The sequence below is a fragment of the Alosa pseudoharengus genome, unplaced genomic scaffold (genome assembly GCF_046254945.1).
Source record: "Alosa pseudoharengus isolate Yale_2024_CS ecotype anadromous, Long Island Sound unplaced genomic scaffold, YU_APseudo_1.1 YU_APseudo_1.1_scf_15, whole genome shotgun sequence".
NCBI lineage: Eukaryota > Metazoa > Chordata > Actinopteri > Clupeiformes > Clupeidae > Alosa > Alosa pseudoharengus.
In genome coordinates this window covers 25,120,419-25,140,142 of record NW_027468620.1, presented here as the reverse complement: position 1 = coordinate 25,140,142, position 19,724 = coordinate 25,120,419, and the positions used below count along the sequence as shown (strand labels likewise).

General features: G+C 39.3%; 1 protein-coding gene across 4 annotated transcripts; it reads right to left on the bottom strand.

Moving 5' to 3' along the window:
• Window positions 1–3: 3 nt before the first annotated feature.
• On the bottom strand, window positions 4–18,595 carry blnk (B cell linker). 4 transcript variants are annotated; one of them, XM_076285989.1, is made up of 25 exons: window positions 18,485–18,589; window positions 17,583–17,645; window positions 12,665–12,711; window positions 10,865–10,930; window positions 9,063–9,119; window positions 8,484–8,530; window positions 8,015–8,055; window positions 7,678–7,795; window positions 6,136–6,242; window positions 5,407–5,470; window positions 5,223–5,279; window positions 5,060–5,085; window positions 4,820–4,839; window positions 4,263–4,319; window positions 3,528–3,564; window positions 3,148–3,205; window positions 2,838–2,895; window positions 2,719–2,743; window positions 2,571–2,607; window positions 2,106–2,178; window positions 1,994–2,010; window positions 1,769–1,803; window positions 1,168–1,251; window positions 745–900; window positions 4–416 (listed from the first exon to the last, which is right to left on the bottom strand). In XM_076285989.1, the coding sequence occupies exons 1-25, from the start codon at window positions 18,557–18,559 to the stop codon at window positions 300–302; spliced, it is 1,542 nt and encodes a 513-aa protein (XP_076142104.1). In that variant the 5' UTR covers window positions 18,560–18,589; the 3' UTR covers window positions 4–299. The 4 variants fall into 4 exon arrangements, with proteins under 4 accessions (XP_076142104.1, XP_076142105.1, XP_076142108.1 ...); XM_076285990.1 differs by having other exon boundaries at window positions 1,769–1,800; XM_076285993.1 differs by lacking the exon at window positions 12,665–12,711 and having other exon boundaries at window positions 18,485–18,595.
• Window positions 18,596–19,724: the final 1,129 nt, after the last annotated feature.

Here is a 19,724-nt window from a genome sequence, read left to right as displayed (position 1 = left end):
GGGTGAAAACTCCAATTGAATTTATAAAACATAATAGCAATGTTAACAGTCCAACGGAATGTACATGTGCTCTGTTTAAACATGTCATCCCTGGTATTACTATACATCCACGGTACATCAAAACATCCCTACATACTGTATATCCATACTTCTGAGTCAAGTCATGGTCTGCGTATACACAGTAAAGTTTTGGTCAGTTTCAGACACAGTTCATCTGTACATTGGCCTTTTCGGAGTTAAGACCAGACGTCCAGAGCCATATTGCTTCCGGCCTCTGCTGAAGCCCCACATCAGGACTCTCAGACCTGGATGGGATGCAGCAGCTTAATGGAGTCTTTGGTGTTGCTCTGGCTGTCAATCAAAACCAGAGGGTTGCGCTGATGGTTCTCAATGATGTGCGAGACGGAGCTGAAATGCTTCAGGGGAAAGAGAAATGGGAGGACTGATGAAGTGATACTGTGTGTGCAGCACTATTGGTACCCTAGTCACTTCTTATTACTAATCACACCTTAAGACGGTGCCAATTCAGGCTTAAGGGCCAGATAGACACCGTGGCACTGAGCTTTTAATCACAGCACTCCCACAGTGTGGGAGTCAGTGATTACAGGGAGGAAAAACTAGTTATTTATAAACAGGCTAATGTATATAATTTACTTAAAGAAAGAGTTATGCATGACATTATATCTTTTTAAGTTAAAATAATGCAAAGAAAAGAACAAAGACATCTGCTGGTGTCCACGCTACCTCCTCTCCCATCTTCTCCCTGCCCAAGGCATACTTCTGTGAGGCGGGGAGGAAGCGGATGGGGATGTTGTAGACGTGACCGTTGTAGAACACCACCAGGGTGAAAGGCTGTTGTGTGTCATGCCCCGAGCTCTTTCTCACCAGGTATGCTCCGTCCTGAAATGATAAAACTGTCAGACAGCCATTCTGAACAAATTTCAACCACATCTTGTGCATGCTAATTAAATATGTGCCATCCAAGCTATTTCCCAATATAATTACTGGTTAAGCTAAATCATTTTTGTTAGCATTCATCACCATGCTCAAAGGATGTAATTATGATAATAAGGAGTTATGTGAAGAATCCTAGTGTCGTTAAAATATGTCCAAAATTTTCCTGACAAAATAGATATGTATTCATTGAATTATACAGGTCAGACTTGCCCTGTTTGCACGCAACAACGCTTTTTCAGCCATCTTACGGTCACACGTGCTAGTATACCAGGGTTTCTTGAGAACACCGGCTTTCTGAAAAGCAGAAGTTGTGTGGTTATTTGAAATAACAGAAGTGTTTTTTTCCCCTTTGATTTGACTGGTTTTATTATCAAACAAAGCAATACATGAAGTGTTTGTTTTAAGACTTCTTAGCACTCCCTTGACTGTCCACGTATCTGTGTCTATTCTGAGAAGCCAACTGCTGACCTGACAGGTATGTTCATAGAAGTTATAGCATGGCAGGGGAGTTATAACTGTTTCCTCAGTAGGTCAAACTCAATGTCAGCTCTAGCTGTAAATACAATGGCAACAATGGTGCCAATTTTCAATTTAAAAATAGCATCATGCCAACATCAAAGTTGTGATCATCAGTTCCAAGTATATATGACTATCAAATGAAAATGGCCTGGTAAAGGAGGGATGCCTTTCATTTAACAAAGCCAATTGCATCATAAAACTACTCATTACTGACTGTAATTTGTCTGTAATGGTGTAATTGTCTGTAAATGTGTCTGTAATCACTGTTAAAGGTGAGGATTAGTGATCTTACCTCCTCTGATTCTCTACTTTCATTCTCTGTTGCTGCTGGGTGTTTTAAAGAAAAGTATTTTTAAAAGTTTCACAAAAAATGTACAGTAGGCTACATCATAAAATAAAATGATTTATCTCTGTGACCATACTGATAGCCTAATAAAAGCAACACTCTGGATAACGTTATGTGATTTTTTCCCTGATGTAGTGTTAGGTAGAGAAATAGTGAAAGTTTCTTTCTCACCCTGAGGTACAGAAAACCTGTGGGAGAAAGTAGAATAGGGGACTTTAGATATGAAAGAGGAAACAAGGCTCCACAGAGATGCAATACTTCTGTGTCTTGATGCTGGCTTTACCTGGCCAGGTGGAAATCCCTGCGTGGAGACCGTGACCGGGGTTCTGGTGGACCTGGCCGTCCATGGAGTGAGGCTAGAACAGAGACGTCAAAAAAAGACCTTGGATCATTGCATCATATAATAGGGTAAGTACATGAGTGAAGAGTGTGAGGATGTTTTAGGTATGTATTTCAGTTTCTGTTCTGTAGCACTTGGGCATTTGAGTGTAGATTTGCTTGTGGATGGTGAATTAATTTTGTTGGCAAATCAGGGAAATCTAAACAGTCAAAAAACAAATATAGTGTTCATGTAGTTGGTTCTTAGCATGTTTCCACTAAAAACTTCAGAATAGAATATACGTGTATTTAAGTTAATGATCTGTCTTAAATAAAGGCAAATGTTTTGGTTAATTCCTACCAAATGTTTGAAGGTGGAATTGGCAACTATACTGCACTTATAATAGCAGTAATAAATATTAGCTGATACCTTCATGGTCTCTGGTGCCTGGAATGCTTGGTGGTTTCTGGAACATTAAAAAAGGAACATAATACAGGAATCCACAACAAAAAATACTACTCATACTACATAAATCAATAATAAAAACAGACAAAAAAATATGCATAAAAATGCATACCGGTTTTGCCAGTAGATTTTTCCTCCTGGAAAAATAAATATAAAGTTAGCACTCTGAAACTGAAAGAAAGAGACTCTGCCATGGTGGTGTCTACTTTCTACTTCATTGTTAATACATACGTTTTTGGTAGAGGCATGGGAGGGGTAGGAGCAAGTTTTTCTGTCTTCACACTCATTTCTAAAATAACATGTGAGACAGATGCTGTGACGAGAGGTGAAGGGTTTATCTTGTTATATAATGCATGAGATGAAAGCTGATAAATAAATCACTAGGTTTCCAACTCCTTATAATGATTGTAAAATGTACAGAATTTTGAAAATATAAAGAACAGACCACTCTGTGTACAAAATAAAATGACATTCAGTGGCATTCAAATAAAAACTATGTTAGATACTGCATAGCTATTAATGAATAAAGAGAAATTCAGACTTTCAACTCCATCGCAGATCTCATATTCTTCATCAGCATCATCAGCATCAACAGGTTCCTGTTGGGAAACAGGAAACAGTGTACTAAAGATGCCTAAGCACACAAAGAATGACTGTAATTCTTTCTCTTTAGTTAAAACACAAAGGACTGAGGTGCATAATGTAGATACAGAAATGTCATTTATTTTGTAACTTTTTGGTCAAATCTAGAACACACACATCAAGAGCACACACACACACACACACACACAAACACACACACACACACACACACACACACCAGAGAGAGAGAGACTATATGCACCCAAAGGAATTACAGGCTGTTTATCATCATTTTAATCATACCAATGGAAGCATGAGTGTGTCAGAGGGTATACTTACTGGCTTGGGCGGAGGTGCTGGCTTCCGCTTATGCAGTCTGGGATGACAAAAGCCACAGAAACATCAGAATGTTGGCTTGCACTGTCTGTTTAAAATCTTCAATCTCACAGGAAAACATGCTCTGGTGCACAACATGAAAATACTGATTCATTTTGACTGTTCAATGCAACAGTTCAGCCCTCTCCATCAAGGCATAGACGTGTAATGACTTTTGGAGCCTATTTTATGGCTTAAAAGAGTGATTTACTTTGACATAGCAAAGCTGCCAAAGACTATGCTATATCTTATTCAGTTGCAATATTCCGGTGTTACTCAACTGTGTCGTTTTGGTCCCAAAAGTTACACTCATTATCATCCAAACATAGACCTAGGTTGTTGTTAGACCGGAGTTTCTCTTGAACATATGGGTCAGGTTTGTTCTTGGCCCACCACCATGTCCACAGACAAGGTAGAGTACAGTATGTTGCATGATTTTATGAAAGTATAATGTATTGCAACAGCAGAAGCAAGTCAAATTTCTAGTTTCTTATGTCTCATTCCATCAAACTACAGATCCGCTACCCAATCTGGCAAACTTGCATAATGCGGTTATAGCCGATAGAGGGTCACAAAGCGAATTCAAAAGTGCCGATCACCCTGCAATGAGTTGATAAACCACTGAAACGATTTTGGAAACATTATTTTAAGGTACAAAATAATCATTGGTGTTGCTTTAAGACTGAAGGAGTGCAGTACCGTGGGCTGGGTCTGGGGGGTATCCTTTGTGAGGGAGGCTGAAGTTGAGAACTGGACCTGCGGAAGAAAACCCACGGTAAGTGATGAAATATTCATGGGGGGTTTTATTGTAAAATGCTGACGTGGGTGGGAAAAGCAGAAGTTGACACGGTGGGTGGCTGATGGGTCATGAGGACTGACCATAACTGTGTCACGATGAGAACACATTGACAGTACAGTCATAGGCCAGTAGTTTCTATGAGACAAAAACTGATTCGTTTTTTTTATGGTAAAAGAATGAGTGAATGAATCAATGAATTCATGGTATGGCATGTATGCCTTTTTAAACGAAACAATGTGTAAATACAACCCCATTTTCAAATTGTTGTGACACTGTGCTCAATGTAAATGAAAAGAGGATGCGATGACCTGCAAACTCATATTTATTTCCAAAAAGAACAAAGGTTGAAAATTGCTATTTTATGGAAAAAAAGCCTTATTTTGAATATGAGGCCAGCAACATATGTGCCTCAATGTTTTTGGAAACAGGGTTGCAAATGAGATATGGTGACACTAACCTTGACATTGAGACGTCATCCTGTTGAGAGATGGACACAATTCAGTTGTAATAAACTTATATTTGGAATATTTGGAAAGTAAGACATTACAATAACTAAGACAGTTACAGTGACTGAATAATGTTTCCATTTAAGTATACTTTTTGCTCCTAACTGTTCAAGATTACTGAAACTGTTATGTCATTTTAGAGAAGTTGGTAACAGAAAGACATATAAAAAATAATAAATTATAGTACTTACATTTGTGTCCGGAACCTCATATACATCTATGAATAAAACATTATGTCTGTGTATTACCACTCTGACAACTGAAACATTCCAGTTGGATATACAGTATGCAAGACAAAAGACACAGATCTGCATCCCACACACAGTATGCATTTGGACCCATCTGTAAATGTACCTGGTGGTGCTACACAATGGGGCCTCATTGGCTTCATAACTCTGTTCACAGGAGGGTCTATACAACCAACGTCAACACAACACAACCACAGTGTTAAAAAACGATTAGGAGATTATTCTATAGCATGCTTAAATTCCAAATGTATGGCCTCTGATAATTGTTTTGTCATCAGCGCCTGACTTACGCAGAGACTTTTCTGACGGCTCAATGTAGTCATCATCAGTGGCTGCTTCTGGCTCAACATAATCCTGCAGAGAAGTGAGATTGTGAATTATAAAACAACATAATATGGGTTCAAATTCTGCTAATGATAATAGAATATATTAACTAACTACTTAATGACAATATTAGTTCACTATTATGGTGAAAAGTGATATCAGATTAAATGCTTAGATCTTTTGAGAGAAGGATCATTATGGTCAATATACTTGGTAAAAAGGCATATAGATAATTTAAACCCAAGTTGATACATAATTGTTGTAAGTGGCTACTTAGAAATGTATTATTTGAACTTAATGTATCAAACTTGAGAGATTACGAGGTACTGTTTTCTGTATGTCTATGAATACCAGCTATCTAGCATCACAATTTGAAATCCAGAGTGAAGATGTTCACTGTATGCCAAATAGCTAATACAGCTTTGCAAAACATGCACTTGGGAGCAAAATATAGCACAGTTTAACACACTACTATTGTGTCTAAAACCATTTGAATCAACATGAATATTTTATGTACAAACAAATATTATAGGAACGGCACATTCAATCAGAATGAGACAGTCAGGTTTTGGGAAGTGGCTCCTGATACTTGTCAACACAATTATAATGTGAAAATCTTCACACGCTTGCAAACTACAGCAACCGATAGATGATTTAGCTAATGAGAGCTAAAAACAATCCTCTGGGGGGCTTACCTCATCGTCCTCTTCTGACTGGGTCCTGGTGGGTGGAATAGGGGGTCGGGGTCGCGACTGTCGCTGAGCAATGCGAGGAGCTGGGCTCGGCCGCCTGGAACACCTGTCTGGAAAAGAGAAGTGGAAGGTAAAAGAAACAGGAAGTAGAAGAATGACTAAAGTTGCAAGAACCTTTTCACACAGACAAGATGGTGGTCTTCATGCTTCACCTGGTTTGACTTATAAGGGCCACATGTACGTTGCAAGTCCCTCAAGGACCAAACACTATATTTTGTACCAAAGCAGCATGGGTTTAAAATGTTCCCATCATGCAGAGAGCACCAGGCATCACCGTGGGAGGTGTTCTCAGAATATGTATGTAAATAAGTGGAAATGAATGTGTAGAATGTCACATTAGACAACAGTTCCCATTTTTCATGACATTTAAGTCATTGGGCCCCATCTTACATCCGGTGCGTCATGGTGCCAAGCGTGACGCAAATCTTCTTCTTATCTTCCACTTCCACCGAAGTAATGATTGCTCACAGAGTTGACATGTTGTCAAATGAACAGTGCACCCACGGGTGTGTCAATGAAAAAAATAGGTGTGGTCAGGTGCATAGTGCAAAAATGGCTATTTTAAGGTCACTAAAAATGATAATGCCACTGACCAAGAAAAACCTGGTCTAAAGTGAAAGGCGTGTGTAAAAGACGAAATGTAACAATTGGTGAGACAGCAACGAGTCTCAGGCAACATGACTGGTCTGCGTGGATGTGCTTAGGATTTTTATTCAGTCATTCGAATATTATTGGGGTAAGTGTTGCTTTTTTTCAGGTTATGCTTTCGATTGTATTCCCTTGTCAGTCAATAGTGAAAGTAAATAGTAAAAAGTAAAAAGTGTAAATAGTTAAAAGTGTAAGACCTTTTTTTGTCGTTGCCTATGAGACCGCAGTGCAGTTCATTTCAGGGTGGATATTCAGCCACAATGAATATACTGAATATCTGTTGAATATCCAACCTGAAACTAACTTCACCGCAGTGCCTCTGAGTTCAAATAATAGGCAGGTGTAGATGCATGTAAGCTATACTCTGCTAGTCAAACACACATTTTAGTAATCCTGGTAATCTTGGTGTTGCATACACGGTCTCGCATGCAAACAGATTCCTTCTGCAGAGATGCGCTCACTCATCGTCAAAATACCAACAAACTGTTTAATGTTGCTCTCCTTACTCTTAATGGGAATGACAGATGTCACTCTCATTGGTTTAATGGATGTTACGCCCAAAACACAGCCATGACTAATTAAGAAACATAACAACCCTTTTCAACAATGCACCTAGCATCTAGCAAACATTTCACGCTGTCAAGATACTAGACTAGACATGCCCTAAATGTGCTTAAACCATACACTTCAGACCATGTGTTTCAGACCGTAAAGATAGGGCCCATTGAGGACACACAAGGACTATGGCTTAGTCTATATCTATAAGAACTTCGTCTAAAGTCAGTGTTTAGTCTTAATCACACATCAAATGTGGTGCACGTGCAGGACTTAACATACCTGCGTACTCCTCTCTGTGTACAGACATGGAGGAGGTGGGGTTGAAAACTCTCTCACATGGTGGTGGCTCGTAGCTGTCATCATTCTCAGCCTGTGGGTCCTCATATGTGTCACTGTCCTAGAATGTTAAATCAGCATCCATTATTTCACTATTAGATGGCTTCATTTACAGTAGAGTGTTTTTCTGCCTTAAATATCTAGAAGGTTCCGTATGTTTCCAATGTATTGCAAACTAATCATTTCACTGGGTGAAATTGAGCTCCTAAGACATTAGAGTATTGAAGAGTACCACACTGTAAGATGCTGTTTCACAACTTAAAAAGCCATTTGCACTTACAAAGTCTGATCCGGAACTGATCTTCCCGTCTCCATTGTCTTCTGTACAAAGACAACAAAGAGCATTTGGTCAGTGTCAGACCATCATTTTGAAAACGATCTCTTTGTTATGACTGTCATAGCACAACCTGTCTTTGGGACACACATCTTTCACCTTTATCCTGTAATAAGCAAAAGGAAACAGGAAAATAATAGGAAAGCGAGGGAGTCCCAAGATGGTCTACCTTCATAATATTCAAGGTAGGTGTAACGCACACCAAGGACTAACTGGCGAGATGCTAGCTACTGTAAAATCACTCAGAGAGGCAGGTAGAGAAGTGTCACACACTCCATATCAATATAATTATTAAACAATAACACTTCATCAGACCTCCATAATATCATCCTTGGTCAGGAACCCTTCCCTTATAAACCTGTGTCAATCTCTGCTGTAACTGCCTGCATTACATTAAACATCGCTTTTGACATACCTCTGTAGTCTCGGTCAGGTAATCGAGGAGGTGCCTTGTTTTTCATCCTGCAACAAAGACATCCACACTTTGATTTCATGAACAAAACAAAGAACTGACCCATTATCATATCAGGCACAATGAATAAATAGCAAAAACGCCTGGTACAACATTATGGGATAAAATCTTTCTTGAGACAGATATCTTGAGACACAACAACTTGTGCACAAAACATGTATAACAGGTTTGTGGTTATTCCAGCTCATGCTCATACATACGCAAGACAGGCAAGTACTTCGCGTCCTCTTTTGGGGTTAGTGCATCTCTAAAAACAGGCCTTGACATGAGTTACACTGCAGTGAAGCAAACATGCAAGCATCTACTCTTGTTACACAACAACGTTACCCAGCATGAATGCATGTACTTGGGAGAGATATAATTAGTGACATACACAACGTCTGGTTAGTCTGAAAAAAGCACTACTGAAACTTTATTAGTGTGGCGGCACTGTACAACACACTAGCTGACGAAGAGTAAAACAAGCACAGCAAAACTTTGGTCCAAAAAAACAAAAACAAAAAAAAAACACTCTGCTCATACCGGTCCAATGTACTTCTTCCAGTTTTGCGAATGAGAGCTGCTTGCTCATTCTGAAACCTGTAGTTTTGTGGGGGAACAACCAGACTTATCATTCAAATCTCTTGCTCCAACATGATTGTTAAAGAAGAGTAGGCCCATAGAAACATTATGATGTCTGTGAAATAGTAGGCAAATAGTAACACATTGTAGGCAGTTATGGACAACAGAAACCAGGGGTCAAAACCAGGTCGGCACTTCAGCCGCTTCCTACTGGTCGGGGTTCGAACCGTTCGAACCCTCCAGCGCTAGTCCGAAGCGCTAACCAGTAGGCCACAGGCCCCTCTGCCTGTCCTCTCCTAACTCTTCAGGACTGTCTCATATGTTCCTGTCTTTTATTGATAACAATTTTAATAACACATCCATCAGCTGCTCTGTGTCGGCTAGACAGACTTGAGTCCACACTGGCCAGTATGAAATTGACTTGAAGTCTTCCAAAATGTTGCTTGGCATTGCTGGTATTGCACAATCTTGCTGAATTGAGATATTGAATTGAGAATAGCAACAGTTTCATAACTAGGGTTGGGTATTGTTCAAATTTGATCAATTTTGAAAATAAAATATTTAGATAAAATATAAATATGTTGTTGTTATTCTTTATTCCAGGAGTAGGTTAGTCTATGATGTAAGCCTCAACTGAACATACAAAAAGTGAATACATATCTACAAGTATTGATCCACAGACGCATTAAAACACTAAGGCCTTAATAATACATACAAATCTATCTAGAGCAGCGACTCAAAATAACTAGTAGGTCTTATTGTTTTGAAGAATCTCAAAATAGGTGACAAACTTCTTTACCTGTCTTTATTTGCTATTGCAAAGAGGTTATTGTGTTTAGGAATTGATGGACAGAACCAAATAAAATAAAAAAACTGGGCAGCAACCCACGCTGGATACAATACTATCTGTGCCACTACGTGTGGGTTGCTGCCCAGTTTATGTTTTTAAACGTGTCATAGTCATGTAAAATAAAGGCTTTTTATACATTTTTGGATACGAAATATGCCTTGGATTCCCTTCTTTTTCAAAAAAAAGTTTTTTCTTATCGGTCCTGTTTCAGGTTTTTTTCTTATCAATTCTACTTGATTGTATTTTGGTTCCTCACCTTACTACCAACATCTTATCACTTCCCATCAGGTGTCATTTCTCATCCTCAATGTATAACTTTGTAAAGGTGTGACTGACAATGAAATAATCTGTTATGTCCTTTCTGTGCACAAATTGTCAAACGCAATGCGAGATCTCATGCAGGCATAATGACATGGCGAGGCCAGTCCAACAGTAAGTACAGGTCTCATCGCTCCTGTCAGAGGCAGAAGTGGAAGTGAGACCGCAAGTCTGCAGATGTTTCCCTCCTGCTCTGTCTATTTTCAGAGACAACTAGTCCACCCATTGTATAGCGGTGTCTGTGTGGTATTCTACATTCTGTCTTTCCATTCTGAAAAAGAGGAATAAGACCCAAAACAGTTCAAAGCTTGATCCCTCCAGAGCGGGTTAGTGTGTCTCTTTCTGTGAAACAGTCTACAATTAACAATAGACTTCACTACACCATCAAAACAGAAGAAAAGCCCTCCAGCCCTGCATGGCAAAAGTAGCTCTCTTGCAAACCATGAAACCTTAAAGAAAGTCTCCAACATTGGTTGCTGACAAGGCTCATGGAAATCGGTCCCGGAAAACAACTGACTTAGTAATAATAAACAAATGAAACACATTTCTGATAAGGTGATAGTTTTTGACATGACATGGGACTGGTAGAGCTTGCCTTTTCAGTCTGTTGAGGATGCTGTCATCATTCTTTTTGATGTCCTGAACCATCTTCTGTAGTTGCCTGAAAATGATTCAAACACAATTTCACTCAGTCCATTTCATTCAAACATTTTATTCTAACGCGCGCGCGCACACACACACACACACACACGCACACACACACACACAAACAAACAGACCATAGGATAGATAGATAAATAGATAAAGTTAGGAAAAAGTTTACACTAAATCAAACAGGGAGTCCAAGTTTTTAAAGACGTTTCACAAACTCCTACCGTAGCTTTTCATTGGCGGGAGCTGCTATCTTGTTCAGTTTATCCATTCTCTGTCAAAAATGTGGGTCTCATGAGTGAACGTCTGTCCTCCACTGTTTTGTCTGAACATATCGTGCTGTCATAGCTCATGCCCCAGTATTACGGAATAGACAGTCGGCATATGCTTACGCAATTGGTCATCGACAGAATCACTGACAGAAAAAAAAAAACTGCTTTGAATTGTCACAGTCGGCTATGTGCACCAACAACATGGTAAGAGAGCGAAACCGTTTTTGTTCCGTTTTTCTTTCATTCTTTCTTTCAGCAAACTATTAGGCTAGCCTCCGATTAAAAATAAATAAATAAAAACTGCTCAGAAGTCGGATGTATTGTCAACATAATTGTGGTGGCTTGAGAAAAAACTGGCAATACTCCCATAGCCTATATGAATAGGACACAAGCCATTATCACGCACGTAACAATGTTGCCAATAAGTGAGGAAAAGAAGCTGTGCTTATGTATTCCTAATAGTTAATAGTTATTATACTAGTTCAACAAGATGTTAACACCAAGGTCAATAGTCTAAATGTGCATAGCAATGTAGCCTGCTGTAGTTTATTGAAAGTCAGAAAATCTGCTAAACTAATCGGTATAAATTCGTATTTTCTTCACATAAAATGTGTTGTTGTCTGAGTGGGTTGTAAGACAGCCTTGATGAGTTTTTCTCCATAGATTCAGTATTAGGCTATGTGTCACTCATGGGTTTGTTAGTGGGCCACATTGTGCCACTGCCACATGAGGACCTATGACTAGGCTGACCTTTTAAACACATGAACATGTGGAAGGAGTTACTTTCCTCTCCCCTCTTGGTGTGGTTGTTTAATTATAGTAGCATTTAGTAAAAGGGTGTGCCTTCATTCATTATACAAATCTAATGTGGTGTAGGCCTCTACCAGCACCATCACATAAGTGACAATGAACAATGACATCCCTGAACATTTTCATCAAAACAGCGTGATGGAATGAAGTATTATATTTGCATCCTCATCCTGCTATTTGAAGATGTAGTGCATTTCTCTTGCTCGTTCATTCATTCTATCATTTCCTCCTTTCACACTTTTTTACATAGCTTGATATTTGACTCATGTCCAAGGTGGAAACACAGTTTTTACTTCAGCTTTAAACTTTTTTTTATTTATTTTTTAAAACTAAATTGTATTGCTGTGGTTGAATTGCTTAACATATCTAATGTTGTTACCCCTCCACTTGCTCTAGAATTCATTCATAAATGTGCATGGCCAATGCAACAATGTCAATTTACATAATCTTGTTATAGGTGTTGTTTGGTGTAACTGCACAATTGTTTGCTTTAGCTCAAAGGGAAGTATAAGGGGCCCAAGATAACCTGAGTCATTGTGTGGTTAGATACATTGGTCAGACTTAATTTTATATATGTACTTTGATTGAGTCAGACCTTTATGATTTGTCATGAAGATAATCACATCAGAGAGTCACGACATGTGGGGGAATGAGTGACTTACGGTCTGTGTATAGGACTAAATCTGCTGAGATCAATGTCTGTGATATTCTGTGAAAACAGAAAGAAGAGCTTAAAACATCAATAACTGTTTATTTCCAAAAGTAAAACAAAGATACAACATAAAAGAGAGCAAAAGTACCTGAAGCGGATGTCCCATCTGTCTTCGGAGTAAAAGGTTAACTACAGCACATTATATATACCTTATATATATATATTATTTTGCCTTCAAATGAAATCTGGCATGAACCCACTAGCCTGGCTCCCACCAACTGCTTCTCTTAATTTTCACATTAATTTTCTCACATTACATCCTAGGCCTACTTAATTTTGCTTAAGAGGAAGTTTCAACATCTTATCTGTTCATAGACATTTTCACAACCAGTCAGTGAATCAAAATAGGTTATATGGCAGTCTGAGAGAAACTCTATTTATATGATTTCTCATAGGAAAGCAACATTTGAAATGCAATCTCGCTTTCAGTCTCAAAGCAATCTCAAAATACAGTTTCTCTCCTTATCTCGTCTAATTTCTCCTAAGGGTCCCTTAAGAGAAATAAGACGAGATAAGAAGAAAAACTGTATTTTGAGAGGTTACGGTGAACTTAAATTTGGAATTCTGCAGCTGAGAAATATTCCCCCTCTTGTCCAATTGAAGTAATATTTCAGTAAGAAATAGGCAACAGGTGATATGTCAATAAGCTGCTGATTTAGCTGTCGCAAAAAAAAAAGAGACAAGACATTTTCCTTGTCATTCCTTTTCATTGTCATTTGCCCTTTTTAAAGACAATGCTGGATGTTGCACATTTTGAAATCATTTGTGCATGTGAATTGTGATTCCAACAACAATTTCCCCTTGTAAGAACATATGATTTTCCTCAAATCGTTTTTGAAATGTGAAATTGGACCCCATTAAATTGACATGACCTGAGCAGCAGTCAATGCTATTATTATCAGTGATCCAGTGATTCTCTCCACAAGTAACAATTAAATGATTTCACCACAAGATGGCTCCACCTTCCAAGTAGTGGTATGCCAACACTTAAGTTTTACATCCTCCCAATGGGTAACCTCCTCTTGCCACATTTAACATGGGGTAAATGTGGGGTATGTGAAACTTATCACTTTGTTACATTACAGCCGCATATCCTGTTCAAGCACCTTACATAACCGCGGGCATAACTAAAATGATGGATTCTATATTGCTTCATATCAGTCACCTCTTCATGAATGTTAATAAAATCATTTTATGGTTTCTTTGATGGAAAGAGTGAGTCAGCCTCATTTCTGGAACAAGGGATTACCGTGAGATGATTAGCATAATATATGCTGCAAATCCCAATCAATTATGCATTCTCTAAATGTATAATTTATTAAGCGAAGCCACCAAAGGTCCTGTCTCTCTGCCTTTCTCTTGCTCTTTACTTACAGAGTTCCCTTTCTTTCTCCAAATGAGTGGTTACAATGACTTTCATCATGCTGAAAGTTAAAGCTGTGACAAATAGTTCTCAGTAGGCTGGTGGATATCAGAGCTATTTCACTGATGGGCTATTCTAGAGTAGCACAAACGTATTCGGCAGGAGTCGAATGGTCTATTGGCCCAGTTGGTGTTTTCCAGGAATGAGACAGATGACGGAAATGGTCAGTTTACTTTACAGCGGTAATGTTTAACTCTCTCACACACACACACACACACACTCACTCTCTCTCTCTCTCTCTCTCTCACACACACACACACACACACACACACACACACACACCTCAAGAAAAGAAGCAGGTTAAAAATGAAAACATCTGCTTAGCCTTTTGACACTGAATAAAATATAAAGCCTTCCATTCTGTCTAGACTGAATTATTTATAGCTGGGCTTACCAATGGTCAGGGAGACGGGCAGTCCACAGCCAGACAACCATTCCTGCATAATGAAAAGTCTCTCTCACCCTTTCGCTCTTTACCCTACCCTCTCTTTCTGTCTCACTCCATCTATCTGTCATAGACACCCCAGGCTCCGTGATAGTTTAAAAAGGCACTTTTTGTCTTTACCATCTCTCTCTCATTCTTTGTTTGTTGTTTGTGTGGATCGTGGGACTGCAGTTCAATCAAGCCAAGCGATCAGCAGTTGCCATTTTAGGAAACAAAGAAGAAAGAAAAAACCATGCACAAAATAAAATATGATCCTCGTCCCTGCAGCCAAAGCATCATCTTTACTCCTGGCCCCTCAAAACAAACAAGCGAACTAAAAAACAAACAAACAAACAACCAAAAAACAAACAAACAAACCAAAAAACATGTGAGATGTTGGGGTCACACTTTACTTCGATAGTCCGCCCACAGACACTGCACCTTCAGTTAGCTCTCCTCAGCTCAACAGTACTGATGCCATATAACTGACTAAACTCTAGCTCTCCTCAGCTCACCATTACTGACGCCATATACTGTAACTGATTAAACCTTGAATGTCCATGTTCAAGCAATGTCTAAATCCCGATGCTTTGTCGCCCTGCGTATATTATTGTCCACATGTTCTTAATGCCAGTGCTACCCACTAGAGGCCAGATGGTTTAATGCATCAAATCACAAATAAATATGCTGGCCTCGTCTCCCACGCAGGATGACTTTTGTGGGGTGAGATGAGCACACGCACACACACACACACACACACACACACATACACACACACACACACACACACACACACACACACACACACACACACACACACACACATACACACACACACATCTTCACAGTCATTGTGCACATGTTGCTACCAATATTCAGGCCCTCAGTACTCCATATGGCAATTCAGGCACTGCCTAGCCCCTCTGGGTGATTTGCCACAGTTTGTGAGTTATTCACTAACACACTCAATTCTGTGATGTTTTGACATTTGCAGAAGCTACTTGGAATTCCATGTGTATGGAGCCAAAAAAAAAAAAAAATCAAATTTGACAAGAAAAATCTGAAGCTAGGGGTCCAGGTGGACTACACGCATCCATTACCTGACTGATTCTGTCAATAGGCCTGTGCATATTTTAGATCAGAGCAACTTGGTGGACCATCAAAGCCCATGTTTAAAATATTCATCAGTTCAATCAATTGACCTCGGGTCAGTCTCTGTAGGACTTATTCCCCTCCAAAAAGCCCCATATGAAATAATAAATGAAATTAATTGCAGAAGTCATCAATAAAAATATCCCTCGAAAGTGCACATACAATTTTGATCCATTCTGATATTTATCAGAAGCACAGCACTAGCTAACAGCCCTTCACTAGGATTGAAATAGTATGGTTTTCAATCAAATGTTTGAAATGAGGAAGATGCATTGTGTAGTAACAACTTGTTGAAACCTAGCCAAGCAGGCTGATGAGACAATAGACTTGTGTGATTTAGATATTGATATTATCACCAAATCACACCATTCAGACAATACTTTCACCTGTGAAAACTAATTAGCTCTCCAGTGAAACAAAATAGTATTTATCTGCAAAAAAAGCAGAAAGGTTCAATGTGAACACATACAAACACGCTGATGTGCACATTCACCTATTCACTTACACACAGACACACACACCTACACACAGATATCATATCATAGCACATGTGGTAATCATTAAAAGGTAGCCTAGATACACATATTATGATCTGTAGCCTTTTAAATTTGTATGGATTAGAAAAAAAACAAAAACAAACAAACAAAAAACAAATATGTTTTAATGTGTTTGGTTCCTATCTGCACTGTGCACACTGAGCAAGTGAGATAAGCACATCCCTTATGACACATTGTAATACACATCTGAGACCTTAGGGCCTCTAACCTAAAACTGTTTTGGTAGGCTACACTTTCTGAACAGATATATTAGACCTGCAGCGAACCAACAGGAAATCTGATGTCCTATCACTCAAGTTTCAGGTAATAATAAAAAAGTAATGCATGCAGACTGGGGGAAAAAACAGTTATTTTAATAGTGAAACAAAATAATAATTATCGGACCACATTTTCCCTAATGAAAGGTAAAGGTTATTGGGAGTATTTAGTTTTATGTTTTTTTTCCCTAAATGACTTCAAAAAGAAGATTGGCAGTGTTCAGGAACTGAACATGAGCAGACTGAAAGCAACGATGCAAACCACTGCATCACCATGGCCTCAACCCCATGAAACCATGATAACAGCCACTGGATTAACCAATGAACATGTTGAAAGACCCAAGTTGACAACTGTGCTTGCTAGAGCATGTATGGCAGATAAATGGAGAGCATAAATACTCTTAACTGAACCAAAACTATGGTAATGGTGATCATGACGACGACGATGATGATGAAGATTAAAATGAGGAGGCAGACAGCACCACACTTTAGAGAAGAGAATGCATTGCTGTAACACTATAGGAGAGAATACCTGAGAGTCTAGCCTCGGAAATTGCATGATGCAGAACCAGAAATGCAACAGCATGTACATGGTTTGGAAACCAAATAGTCTTACTCCTCAATGCAACTTCCCTCACTGTACGTCATCTCATCCTTACTTCTCTTGTTACACATCTGTGAGAAGTTCCCTTTCAGAATCAACTCTCACTTGGGATTAGTTTCCTTATACTGTGATCACTGTTAAACATCTGTAAACAAAATATTTGTTGGAAGATAGAGGCAAAAGTTTGTTGAAACCAGACATGCCAGGACTGCATTTGTTGGTTAGACAAACCTGTCTCAGAGTAGATCTAAGGAAGTGAAATCCCCATGAGTTGGTTTTGATCGTAAAAATCAACAAAATATCTGACAGAATTGCGCCCATGTTTGTGGATATAATAGCCAAAACAGTCTCTCTGGAGTCATTTAATCATCAAGTACATGATTAATTGGTTTTAAATCAGCTGTTGATCTGCCTGTTGAAATCACCCAGGATGCTTGGCAAGGGTACATACCAGAAACCAGCTTCCATCCATGTTCATTCTGCTCACAGTAGAGGCACATTCCCACATCCCATTCTGTAGGCAGCAGAACACACATGTAACCACACTGCTGCCTTAACAGTAAGACTGACTGATAAAATCACAGTTACAGTGCATATGGGAGAGCGTGACACAGACTGTGGAATCAAACACCAAAGCTGTCTATGCCAGCACACTGACACAAACTGAGAGTTCCATTAGCAGCATCATAGTTGGCCCCACAAGGCTTCCGTTTTAACATTCCATATGTTATCTTAAAGGAGAAGTTCGGTGTGAAATTGACCTTAGCTGTACTGAAAGATGTTGCCGAGTACTCACATGTGTCCAATAGGCACCTTCGCTCACCCCCTAGCATTCCAAATTACGCCGTTTTGCTGTGGGGGCATAGCGTAGCCTATGCAACTAAATCACTATTTTTACACCATTAAAAAGGTTCCAAGTAACTCCACACTGCATTGGTAGACTTCTGAGGGTCTTGGAACCTTTTTAATTGTGTAAAAATAGCGATTTAGCTGCATAGGCTACGCTATGCCCCCCACAGCTACTTGGCTAAAAACGGCGTAATTCGGAATGCTAGGGGGTGAGCGAAGGTGCCTATTGGACACATCTAAGTACTCGGCAACATCTTTCAGTACAGCTAAGGTCAATTTCACACCGAACTTCTCCTTTAATGCAGAGGAAGTAGATTGGGAACCAAATAGAACTTTCAAGCATTGTTTTTGTTTTTATTGTTGAAAGGGTCTATTGATGAAAGCACGCTAACATCTTACTTAGGTGCTGTTTGTATCACTGCCCAGATGACCCCTTAATACCATGTAAACATTAATAAACATGAACCAGTGAGGACTGCCAGAGGCGAGTCTTTGTCCACTAACCTGGCTCAGGAAGCAGGCCACCTCGGTCGGGTCCCAGTTCTCACACTGCTCCCTGCTCGGCAGGCTCAGGGCCATGGCTCTCCACTGGCCCCACGGCTCACTGTGATGGACAGAAGGCAGGCTGTCGCCAAGAGGAAGTGCTGCCTCGCTCTTCTCTTTATTTAATAGCACTTCCCCTGTGTGGACACATCGTGTAAGTATATACGCACGAGCACGCACGCACGCACACACACACATGCACACACACACACACACACACACACACACACACACACACACACACACACACACACACACAATGCAGTTAGCGTCTAACTAGAAGTGCAAAAAAGCCGAAAAGTGCAATGTGAAAACATACAAACACGCAGATGTACACATACTCACCTATTCACACACACATACACACACTCATATACACAAACACACAGATATCATATCATAGCACACGTGGTAATCATTTAAAAAGTAGCCTAGATAAACATATTGTGATTTGTAGCCTTTTAAATTTGTATGGATTAGAAAAAACAAACAAACAAAAAACAAATATGTTTTAAGTGTTTTGGTTCCTATCTATGAACTTTACACATTGAGCAAGTGAGGTAAGCACATCCCTTATGACACATCGTAATACACATCTGAGACTTTAAGGCCTCTAACCAATATATATTTTGGTACACTTTCTGAACAGATATAGTACACCTATGCAGCAAACCGGAAATCTGATGTCTCTGTCACTCAAGTATCAGGTAAAAAAGTAATGCATGCAGACTGAGGAAAAAACATTCAGTTTCTTTTCTCAAGACTCCATCACCCACAACACATGAAGTGACACAACATTTAAAAACAGATAGATAGAAACATAGTTAACATTTCATGCAGCATGTACATGCATGACATTGCACCCACCAGAGTATTCCTATTGCAGGTAGCTTCAAAAGTGTAATGAATTATTTGACATACAATATGAGCAATGTGATTCATACCACTACCAGCCGGTGGGGACCAGCTTCAGATAGGCAGATGGTGTTTTTAGACCTGAAATGAACCGCACACATGCAAAAGTTCTGATATGTCCCAAAGAGGAACTTCCTTTAATGTAATGCCATGCTGTGACAGACATGAACATTCAACAATAGAGTACTAAAGAGTGATGTTTCGTTTCCATGATGGCAGTTTCAGTAGACTAGATCTAAACAAACTTTCTATTGTCACCACCAAAGATTCTAGAGCGGAGCAAGAT